Raw genomic sequence first — 11,558 nt, 5'->3', positions numbered from 1 at the left:
AAGTTTTACTATCATATGGCAGGACAAATTGCTAGAGTTTTACATACACATATTAGGCTTCTTTACATTCATTTAATATTTGCTACTGGTTGGCCAATAAAACCCCGAAAACTGTAAATATAAACTGAAATAACTTTCCAGTGTAACTATTGTTTCAGGAGCTGTTTTCTAAATCTTGTGAATGAAATCACACTTGCAGTGTGTTTATAATCCTTTAAAATCCGTAAAGCCTTAAAAAGAGTTGACCCAAATGTTTAAATAAGGACTTTATTTACAGACGTGAATATTTCTGATTCTCTTGGAGTGTCATTTTCCAGCTACTTGTAAAATCCGTAAAGCCTTAAAAAGAGTTGACCCAAATGTTTAAATAAGGACTTTATTTACAGAAGTGAATATTTCTGATTCTCTTGGAGTGTCATTTTCCAGCTACTTGTAAAACTATATTCACTTAAGCCTGCTCCAGAAACTTCATACTTTTCTCTGCATTTGTTAACATGTGAATTCTAAAGAAACTTGTCTTGGTCGTAAACAAAGTGCAGATTTACTTTCAAAGTCGAGCGTTAGTATAAACTCAAACAGGTTGACAACAGAGGAGTTTAGTAAATTTTTATATATCTAAACAAGGCCTGTTTCTTCATTACTTGTTGGTTATTGCTTTTAACCATCTAATATTTTTGTTGTGGATCCCAATGTAAAAAGAATTAAATCTAAACTCCAACCCTTATCGAATTTATCCTAGTAAAATGCTTTTCAGATTCTTGTTTTTGCTATGGTTAGTTTTGATTTACTTTATTTGCTTATCTACAAACAGAAATTACATAGGTATTATTGCTCTGACTAAATTAAAAAAAAGATTTTTATTAAAAGTACCCAGATAATATCAGTGGGAATAAACTCCCCTGGCCTCAGTGTATTTGCTCTAAAAGGGTCTGTGTTTTTACAGCAAATATTGTAACTTAAAATAAATGTTCCTATAGATTAAAGAGTTTCACCTCAAAATATTTTTCAGTTATGTTGTTTTATTTTGGGGGGGTTAGTATTGGCAGCCCCTTCTTTTTGCGCATCTATAGGAGCTCTAGTCCTTTGCCTGTTCTTAGCTGCCTGCTCTCCCTTTCTTGAAGATGGGATGCCCCTTCCCTGGTGTCTCTGACCTCATCTTTGCCTTGCTTCCTTCATACTTCTCTGCCCACAATTCCTCAGTTTCAATACACCTGAAATGTTGGAGTGTCCCAGGGACCCATCTTTGCTCCTTTCTCTACTTTCTCTTTTTCTGTTCCCAAGGCTTCAGCTGCCTCCGGGATATGAGCTGATGACGTCCTGGTCTAGATTTCCTGTCCTGGAGTCCCAGCATGTTTTTCCAGCTGCCCACTAGATGCCTTCACTTTCACGTTCTCCTGGTCTTACTCAACATGTACAAAAGCAGAACTCATTGTACTAGCTCCCAAACCTGTCCCTCCTGTATTCCCCATTTGAACTAATGGTGCAGCCATCCAGGCAGAAGCCTAAGCCAGACCTCTAGGAACCATGTGCAGTCTTCAAGACCCTCAACTCCCCCATTCAGGTCATCACCAAGTCCTGCGGATTCTGTCTTCCAAAATCTTCTATTCACCCTTTCTCTCAATCTTCAGTGCCTGGTTCTTAGTTCAGTTCTCAGCATACCCCATCTGATTTCTGTAAACAACTCTAAACTAAATGTCTCTCGGTCCCCCACTCCCTCTCCAGTCAGGGATACACATATGTTACATCTCACACTTGTGAATCCCTAGCTCTGGCATCTAGAGATACCCAGAAAAATGTTTGGAAATATAACGAAATGACTCAATTCCCCCACGTAAAAGTAACAGTGTAGGTGAGTCTAGGACAGAGTTATAAAGAATGAGGAATTCAGGATTTTATCATAAGTGGACATCGTGCCTTTGTTTTTCCAAAAACAGTTCCCTAGGTCTATTCTGGTAAGGGGAACTGAACTTATCAATAAGGTTTTACAGACTTAGATGCAGCGAAGCCCACTTTTTATTTAAATAGTTTCTTAGTACACTTAAATAATTTATAGTAGTGTTTAAACAGCATTAGATTTTTAACTATTTGTCATTTATTGTTGAAGTTATATTTGACAATATGCTATTTGCCTTCAGATATCCCCAAATCATTATGTTATTCTTATCAGGATCTCAGAAGACCCCAATTATCTTCTTTGTACCCATGTTACGCACAACTTCTTGGTTCTTCTGAATGGGAGGATATACCTTATCCTGTCCGTGATAACCCTTGAGCTAAATTTTGTCTGAATAATAAGACTCATGAGAGCAAGGAGAGAGAGGCTTTGGTCTTTAACTAAAGGGTGTCTCTTTAAGATTCTCAGAGTATTGTAGAGATTGGTGCTTGGAAAAATTACCACAGCCTCAACCCTGACCAAACATGAGAGCAAGGAGAGAGAGGCTTTGGTCTTTAACTAAAGGGTGTCTCTTTAAGATTCTCAAAGTATTGTAGAGATTGGTGCTTGGAAAAATTACCACAGCCTCAACCCTGACCAAAGTATGATGTGTTCTTCTGACCCTGTGAGCAGTACTGGGAACAATCGAGTCCTCAGTCTTGGGTCTTATTTTTGTTTGTGCCATTTGTGTCACCGTAAATTCATGTGACTTCACACATTTTCTCTCCCCTTTGATATTTAATGAAAGACACCACTGCTTACCTAGATGCAGTGGAAGACATAGCATATAGGAATGTCAGTTATTTTAATAAGTCTTGAAGGACTCAATAAGCTTTGAATTTCCTGTTTAGAAGGTAGGGTTAGTCAGTGGGAAGAGTCACATGACTCCTGAAAAGATAATCTCACACATGTGGCAAGGCTCTTTACTTGCTTAAGTTGGTTATTTTTGTTTGAAAAATATTGTTATTCTTTACCTTACAGAAATAACTTTTACCTGGACGATCTTATGTGCATTTTTTTCCCCAGAGAGAAACTGTGACTGTTTTTGTCAATGTCCTGTAGTGAATCATTGGCAAAGGTGTGAATGAAACCTAGACTTTCCGTTCTTTTTTCTCTCTGTCCTGTCTTCTTTTCATATTGATTGTACATCATGTGTAGGCCCCAGAATTGTTAATTATTTGGCAATATAGGAGTGAGCTATAACATGAGCACATAAAATACTCAGTGCAAATAGATGCTTGAGTTGTGTTGAAATTTTGGCTTTTTAAATATGGTTTGGGTCTTATGCTTCAGGAATCAATTTTTTTTTAAATATAAAATATTCCTAAAGATATTATGATTCTTTGATAAGATACCTTAAAAAGATATAGCACAGTCTTTAGGGCAGGAAGATCTTTATGGTGTCCTTGATATGAAATTACAAAGAGAAAAATCTTTTTGAGTTGTTGGGTCTTTGAGAATCATATCATGAACACAGAATACAACCATACTTTAAAAATGTACTAAAACCACCTCCCTTTGTCATACATAATGTTCTTTGACCTGGATTGGAAAGAGAATTGGTTTTTTTTTCCCTCTGTAATATTGTTAAAAAAAAAAAAAACTTGGGCTTATAGGAATTGGGTCTTCAATTTAATTTTCCTTACATAGAAAAATGGAAAAAATTTAGGTGTTATGGCCTAACCTCTAAACTAGGCCCTTCCTTTTGTTTTGTTTTTGTTTGTTTGTTTGTTTTTTGTTTGGTGGCTGGCCAGTATGGGGATCTGAACCCTTGACCTTGGTGTTGCAAGGCGGCTCTTCCTTTTGAAGATTAAATTCATGCCTGCCTAGTTTTCATTGGCCACAAATATGAAACATAGTATGTGGCTGTCCATTCTCTAAACAGTTGCACAGATGTTTATTCACTGCAGTGTGGACTCATCTTTATGTCTAATGCTCCTTTGAGAATCTTGTCAGAAGTTAATGATGAGAGGGTGTAGCAGTAGGGACAACACCATAGCTGGTGAGACCCATTAGGACATTCTTTTAATCATGATTTTTACGTTAGAAATCAAAGCTTTAGGGCCGGCCCGGTGGCAGTATCCCTATCTGAAAAGTGTTTTGGATTTCAGATTAAGGATTGTCCACCGGTACTCTTCAGCTATTAGGAAATACAGGACTGAGTAATAATAACTTGTTAATTGTCATTGAAGAAAAGAATGATGTTACGATTTGAATAAACATAAGATATTTCATAGGCTTTACTTGTCTTTTTCATCCCACCATTTATGGAGAAGACTTTCCAAACTATACCGCCATGAAATCTAGAATAATCGAATAATGTGTTGGCAAGCCATGCTGGAGGCAGACCTCTTTTGGAGGCAACGGCTTCTTTAGAGAGGACCTTTGGCTTTGGACTGGGACCGACCTGGCTTGGAATCCAAGGCCTGCTGTGCTGAGCTGTGTGTCCTTGGGTTTGGTTCCTTGACCTTGTAAGGTGTGGTGAGCACGTAAATCCCCTCGTACAGCTCCTGGCCTGTAAAAGGTGCTTAATAAATGTTGTTCCCCTTCTCTTCTCCACAGAAGTGTGTTTACCCCCCGAGGGAAAGGCATTCACAGCCCCTGACTCCCCCTGGCTGCCCCTCCAGCGCTCTACGGCGCACCATCCAGGAGGCCCGTGAAGGCAGCACGGTGCGCCCACGTGTGAGCACCAGCCCCTGTATGATCCATCCCGGTAACGCTCCTCCCTGTCTTGCAGGTGCCTGAGATCATCAGCTCCATCCGCCAGGCGGGGAAGATCGCCCGCCAGGAGGAGCTGCACTGCCCCGCCGAGTTCGACGACACGTTCGCCAAGAAGTTCGAGGTGCTCTTCTGCGGCCGGGTCACGGTGGCCCACAAGAAGGCCCCGCCAGCCCTGATAGACGAGTGCATCGAGAAGTTCAATCACGTTAGCGGCAGCTGGACAGCGGAACCCGGGGCGGCCCCCGCGGGCGGGCTGTCCCCGGTGGGCGCGCAGGTGGCGCGCAGGCCCATGCGCAAGTCCTTGTCCCAGCCCGGCCTGCGCTCCTGCGCCTGGAGGAAGGAGTTCCAGGACGCCGGCCTCCGAAGCAGCAGCTTCTTCAGCTCTTTTGAGGAAGCCGACATCGAGAGCCACCTCGTGAGCGGACACAACATTGTGCAGCCGACAGATATGGAGGAAAATCGAACCATGCTCTTCACGGTAAAATAGGATGGAGCCTCGCGCTCAGCCCCGTCCGAGATAAGTGTTGACGATAAAATCAGCTTTACCGAGCGAAGATTCTTAGTAAAGTGCACTTGTATTTATGTGGGATTCCATATATTTTTATGTGGATTAATTCTTTCCTCAGGATAAAATTCTTACTGTAGCCATAAGCCTGTGAGATCATCAGGGAATCACAGAAAGAGATTCCATCTTATATACTTATGTAATTTTTATCTCCCTCCCACTCCCTAAGGTTGTGAAGACAACTTTTCAGTGTGGAAAGAACAGTTAAAATATGTAAAAGAGGCCAAAAGAGGGATTAAAAAAAATATAATTAATTTCAAGTGATATATTTCAACAAAATCTTGTAGTTGGAAAATTCTCTTTTCTCGTATCATTAATTTATAAAATATTTACCCTTTGTTAATCAGATTAATTGGGTTTGTGGATAACGTATTTGACACTTATACCCAGACTGAAATATTAGTTTGGCCAATTGCTTGCTTTTTTCCAGAAAAAAAATTGTTAGACTAAAGTGAGCCAAATGACAGAATAGGAATGGACCGACACTTATACCCAGACTGAAATATTAGTTTGGCCAATTGCTTGCTTTTTTCCAGAAAAAAAAATTGTTAGACTAAAGTGAGCCAAATGACAGAATAGGAATGGACCGGGGAGCTGTCCCTGGTGGCTGGGGTTCTTGGGTTTCATGCCAATCTGGGCTCTTCTGGATGGGTTTGCCATCCCTGGGAGTCCCCTGGGTCTGAGCTGATGGGACTTGGAGCCTTCCTGGAAGTGAGCTAGTATCTGTTTTTTCCTTGGCCCTCTCTCTGTCTCTTTGGCTTAATGTTGACTGACATTCTTTAGAGAACACAATTACCTTAAATGTAATGTCTTGTTTTTGTGCCTGACTCAGGGCAGTGAGATGGCCAAGAGGTGAGGGAACTGGCTGCTTAGGTTAATGCTGTGTGCATGTAACCAGGTTTTAATCAAGAGGTGTTCTGGAGGGTAAATAGGACTGATTTCTTCCTCTCTTCATCATTCATCTAGGATACTGAAAAGAATGTTATGCTGGCAGCCAGACTTGTGCTTTACCCTGTAATCTACATTTAAAAAACAAAACAAAACAAAACTCTGTTGGTGTCATTGAGAAAGTTCAGTGCATTTATTTACAAGTACTTATTGTGTGACTGCTGTGTGTAAGGGCCCTTGCAACAATGCTAGAAACTCAGCAGTGAGCAAGACAGGCATGGTCTCTGACCATGTGGAATTTAGATTTCAGTAAGGGAAATAGGCCACTGGTTGCACAATTAATTATCTAATTATAGTTGTGATAAATACTGGGAAGGAGGAATAGAGGATGCTGTGGGAGCACTGGGGAATCAGGAAAGGCTTCTTTGAGAAAGTGGTTTTCACCTAGCGGAGGTTTTGGTGTGGCTACCTGGAAGGGTCTTGTGGGTTCAGAGTGCAGCAGGTGAGAAGGCCCCAGTGAGGGGTGGAGCATGGTACCCAGGAGAATCCCTGATGCCTGTGCACTTCCATTGCTTGGCAGGCACCCCCCAGTTGTCATGAGCCTTGCCACCTCACTTCCTTTAAGTCTCTTCTGAAATGTTAACGTGACATGGAGAAATAATCTTATCAGCGATGCCAATAGCAGCTTCCCATCCTACTTCTTTGCTTAATTTTTCTCCATAGCACTTATCACCATTTGATGTAATTACAAATAAGCAAGTAAAATACTTTATGTTCCATGTGCACCCAAGAAGATAGGCTTCACGAGGGCATGAATTTTCATCTGTTCACTGCTTGTTACTAGTGCCTCCAGCATGGCCTTGTCTGTGGAAGGTGCTCGGTAGACACTTGCTGAGTGAGAAAGAAGGCCAGGTGACTGTGCACTGAAAGCAAGGAGGGAGGGTGGGTAGAGATGGGACAGGAGGCAGGGGCTTCATTAGGCTGACCTTATGGGTCATATTCAGGATTTCATTTTTTGTCCTAAAAGCAGTGGATAGTCACCAAAAGGTTTAAAACACAATATTAAATGTCTTTGGCTACAGAGCAAGGATATACTTGGGGGAGGGCAGGAGTTAAAAAACCATTGCAATAGGCCAGGTGAGAGGTAGTGGAGCTGGGAGTGTGAAAGCAGTGGGGATGGAGAGACGTGGATAGATGTGACACACTCAGAAGGTCATGTGGAGGGGACATAGTTATTGAGTAGATATGATGGGAAAGGAGAGGGATCTCAAGAGCTCCACCCAACTTTAAATTCTGATTTGCTCTTTGCAACCCAGCCACAACCAAATAATAATGCTTTGGAGCTTCTCAACTATGAGATTATCAGAAGTTCATTTTAAAAATTAATAAGGATTATCTTCATTATGTACATAAAGACATTGATCTCTAAAGAGACTAAACATACCCAGAGTAGATACTCATTCATAGTTGGTTCCTACTCTGGGCAGATACACAGTCTAGTTGAAGGTAGAAAGATGTTGCACGTTAAAAATGAATTTGTTTTTGGTCATACTTGGTCTCCATGGAAGGACAAGAGTAAAAGGCTACCTGCCAATCTCTGCTGACTGAAATACAGTTCAGAAACAATAAGTGTGCAGAAACTATTCTGAGTGCAAAGTCCATGCCCCAAACAGAATGCACGTTTCTTGCGCTACCCAACTGAGAGTATAATTGCTCTTGACTTATACTGTAGTTTCCAACAAGCTTGTGTATCTGATTTGTATTCCACATCATAGTGTAAAGAGTTTAGAGGAGGAGGTGGGATTGTGAGTTACAATGACAGCATCAGGATGTGATCACTGACTTCTTGCTCTCGAAGAGAAAGTAAAGTCATAGAAAACAACGCTCCCAGAAACCTGAGAAATTTAGTGGTCTGGAGGCACCGAATCCAGGGAGGCAGGTTCCACAGCCAGCCAGAGGGCGTGTGAACAACCAAAGAGGAGGAGGTGGGATTGTGAGTTACAATGACAGCATCAGGATGTGATCACTGACTTCTTGGTCTCGAAGAGAAAGTAAAGTCATAGAAAACAACGCGCCCAGAAACCTGAGAAATTTAGTGGTCTGGAGGCACCGAATCCAGGGAGGCAGGTTCCACAGCCAGCCAGGGGGCGTGTGAACAACCAACAGCATGGGTATTGCAGCACAGACATCTCCTAGGTCTATTATGATATCCTAGGTCAATAAGACAATGTTAATTTATGCTAATGCTCTAACTTTTAAAAAGTCAGGTAAGTTTTATATGTGAATGTCTAACACATAATATGTACTCAACAAATGGTAGATTATTTTAACAATAAGTTAAAAAGACATGTCAGTAAAAAATAATCATTACAAAGTGTTTTGGAAGTTTTAAAAGAGAAACTTCTGTTTTCTGGAAGATTAACTTATGTAGAAACCTCACTTATTAAGGGGATGTGGGATCTGAGGCTTATTGCTGACTTTTGGATATTTGGTCCCCTCATCTCACGGAAGACTGCTGTCGTATGTGGGTGAATGTGCTAACAGTTGTCTTGTGCTACCTGAAATCTGTAGGGTAAATTAGAACCCTTGAAGTGATATTTTACAGTGATGTAGTTAGGATTTTATAGATGCTTGCTTCTTTTATTATTTATTTTCATAGGTCATGAAATGAGAAAGTTTGTGTAATAAGTTTGAATTAAACTTTCATGAAAAGCTAGTTTCGTTTTTTGTTTGTCTTTTAAGATTGGCCAATCTGAAGTTTACCTCATCAGTCCTGACACCAAGAAGATAGCATTGGAGAAAAATTTTAAAGAGATATCCTTTTGCTCTCAGGTAAATGGAGATGGGTTATTCGTTCCATTGCAGTTCAGTTTTTTGATAAGTTCCTATAATATCTGTCATACAGCAGAAGTGCTAACGGTTATAAGGTGTGTGTTTTCTAAGTACAGTACTCGGTTTTGTGATCTTACATTTTTCTCCTTTGCTTTGGTATATTAGGACAAATTATAAATGTAATTTTGAAATCAGGAATTTTGCTCTTAGCAACAATAACCTACTGGAAAAAATAGGTCTACTTTCCTTTTTTCAATTATTGGTAGGAATGTTTTACAATTATGATTTCCAGGTGTATATGTTGTGTGTGCATGTTACACATACACACACAAATACATCTCTTTTAATAGATAAGTATTTCTGCTTTACCAAAATTCACAACTTTTTTTGGTATCTGTCATGAGTATTTCTTCTTTCTTAAAGTATAATAAATAATGCTTATCTTTGGGGATCTTTTACTAAGAATACAGTGTTTACTTGAAAACTTTTTTCTTGATAATCTTCCGTGTGTTTCATAAAGAGATTTTGAAGGAATCTATCAATTATGAGCTATGTCAGTTTTACTTAGGATTTTCCTAACAAATATGAGATCACTTTACAGTTATGTTTGGCTGTTTTTTTAAACTCTGACTTTTCATTCCCGTTTAATAAGATATAATGAAAATCTCAGTGTTTGTTGATTTATAACATGATCTCCTTAAGTCTTCAAAAGGGAAAATTTTTTTCTGCAAATGTGAAAATAAAGAATGTTCTTTACAGATTGAATAGGGAAACATTTACAAAGAAAAAGTTTTTTCTAAATCATATTTCCCTATGTGGACTCTAGCTTATGTTTAATTTGCTGTTGGAGAACATTGATTGAGATGCCAGAGTATGTCAGTCATTGCTCTTTTATTGGAAAATATTTGGCTTCAAAGTGAGATTATACACGGAATTTTTATCTTTGTTTGCTGCTATTTCTGTTGAAACATTAATGTTAAATGTTTATGTTTTCATGTGATAGTTTTATTATTTCCTAATGGGTGCAGTTTACAAGTTTATATGATTACCTGAACTTCAAGCTATCAGTGCTCATATCTGCATGCTGTACTTTCAGAAGACATTGATGTATTAATATTTATGGAAGATGTTTTATCTGATTAAGGTGACTTTGTTAGCTGATGATTTCAAAACAAGTTTACATATTAATATTTATTAAAAAGACCTGTTAGGAAACTATAGTAGAGGCTTGGTTTACTATCTTATGTTTAAAAGCTTCTCTACTCTATATGCATGTAATTTTCAACTCATTCTGTATACCAGAATATTCTGTATATTTTTTACTTTAGTATTTTCCTATGTGTTATTTTAGGAGTACAAATACATTTTAAATCTTTTTTCTAAACTTTGTGTCTGTGTGTGTGTTTGTGTGCATACATGCACGTATGTGTGTGTGTGTATACAGTTGTATTTCTTCTTCAGTCTCTGGTCTGCTTTTGATTTTTCAAGTAGTTTTTTATTCTTTAATCCCTAAGAAAAGCTCTAATTTTTCTGTTAGTTTTTCTCTGCTTCCTTTTACTACTAAAATGAGCACTAAAATTTAAGTTTTTAGATCTCAGTTCTCTGATTGTTGTCAGGGAAAAGTAACATTTTAGTGGTCAATGTTAATCTTCAACATATTTGACAGATTTTTAGATTTAAAAAATGTTAAAGTATGTGAGAAAATAGTGATTTTCAAGTGCTCTTTGAAATTGTGCTGTGTAAATATCAAGGTGCATTTCTGGCGCTGGTGCCTCTTCTGGGTACAATTCAACGTTCCCTTCTCTCCCCTGCCTTCAACAGGGCATTAGACATGTGGACCACTTTGGGTTTATCTGCCGGGAGTCTTCTGGAGGTGGCGGTGTTCATTTCGTCTGTTACGTGTTTCAGTGCACAAATGAAGCTCTGGTGAGAAAGGATGAGCAATTCTTACTTTGAAACCTTCTTTCCAAGGAATTTCAACCTCACTGACTTTTCTATCCTTAGCAAAACCAGATAGTTTCATTGACATATCATTATTTGGCTTTAATTATGCTTTTGTGACTATTTAGCACCCAGCTAGTATGCACCTGAGACTTACTTGGGTGAGCTTTTTAAATTTGTTATTATTTTTGAAGAACTTGCTGAGTTTCACCCTCAGTCTAGCATTTAAAAATGTCATTTTGGAAGTTTGTTCAGAGGAATTTGCTTTTCACTCAGTATTTAATTTGTATTTTTAGATTTTACCTTATCCCTTTGAAGAGCTTTGAGCATCTAGTAGCATTTCTCAGATTACAATTATTATGTCAGCGTATGAAGAATAGTCCAGAAAAATCTTAAAATACTCTTTTCCATATATTTCTAGAAATCAGCCCAGCTAATTTTAAACTGGCTTTTGCTGGCTTTTCTCTTTGATTAGGTTGACGAAATTATGATGACCCTGAAACAGGCTTTCACAGTGGCTGCAGTACAGCAGACAGCTAAAGCGCCAGCCCAGCTGTGTGAGGGCTGCCCCTTGCAGGGCCTGCACAAGCTCTGTGAAAAGATAGAGGGTGAGTTGGGCACTTTCAAGTGTTAACAAAGTGGGAGTTGGAGATGCACATTTGTTGAAAAATTCTGCCT

At 39.1% G+C, this 11,558-nt stretch overlaps 1 protein-coding gene across 1 annotated transcript in view; it reads left to right on the top strand.

The window, feature by feature from the left end:
- Positions 1-4,911: 4,911 nt before the first annotated feature.
- The window catches only part of TBC1D1 (TBC1 (tre-2/USP6, BUB2, cdc16) domain family, member 1), a 121,605-nt gene continuing 114,958 nt past the window's right edge, over positions 4,912-11,558 (top strand). The window contains exons 1-4 of the mRNA XM_008581645.1: positions 4,912-5,132; positions 8,850-8,939; positions 10,761-10,865; positions 11,356-11,488. Of these exons, the coding sequence (XP_008579867.1) occupies positions 4,944-5,132; positions 8,850-8,939; positions 10,761-10,865; positions 11,356-11,488 (517 nt within the window). The 5' untranslated portion in view covers positions 4,912-4,943. The remainder of the gene's footprint in view (positions 5,133-8,849; positions 8,940-10,760; positions 10,866-11,355; positions 11,489-11,558) is intronic.

Source organism: Galeopterus variegatus, unplaced genomic scaffold, assembly GCF_000696425.1.
Source record: "Galeopterus variegatus unplaced genomic scaffold, G_variegatus-3.0.2 Scaffold2423, whole genome shotgun sequence".
In the NCBI taxonomy this organism is placed as follows: domain Eukaryota; kingdom Metazoa; phylum Chordata; class Mammalia; order Dermoptera; family Cynocephalidae; genus Galeopterus; species Galeopterus variegatus.
Note: the sequence above shows the minus strand (reverse complement) of the source record. Positions and strands in the feature narration are given on the sequence as shown.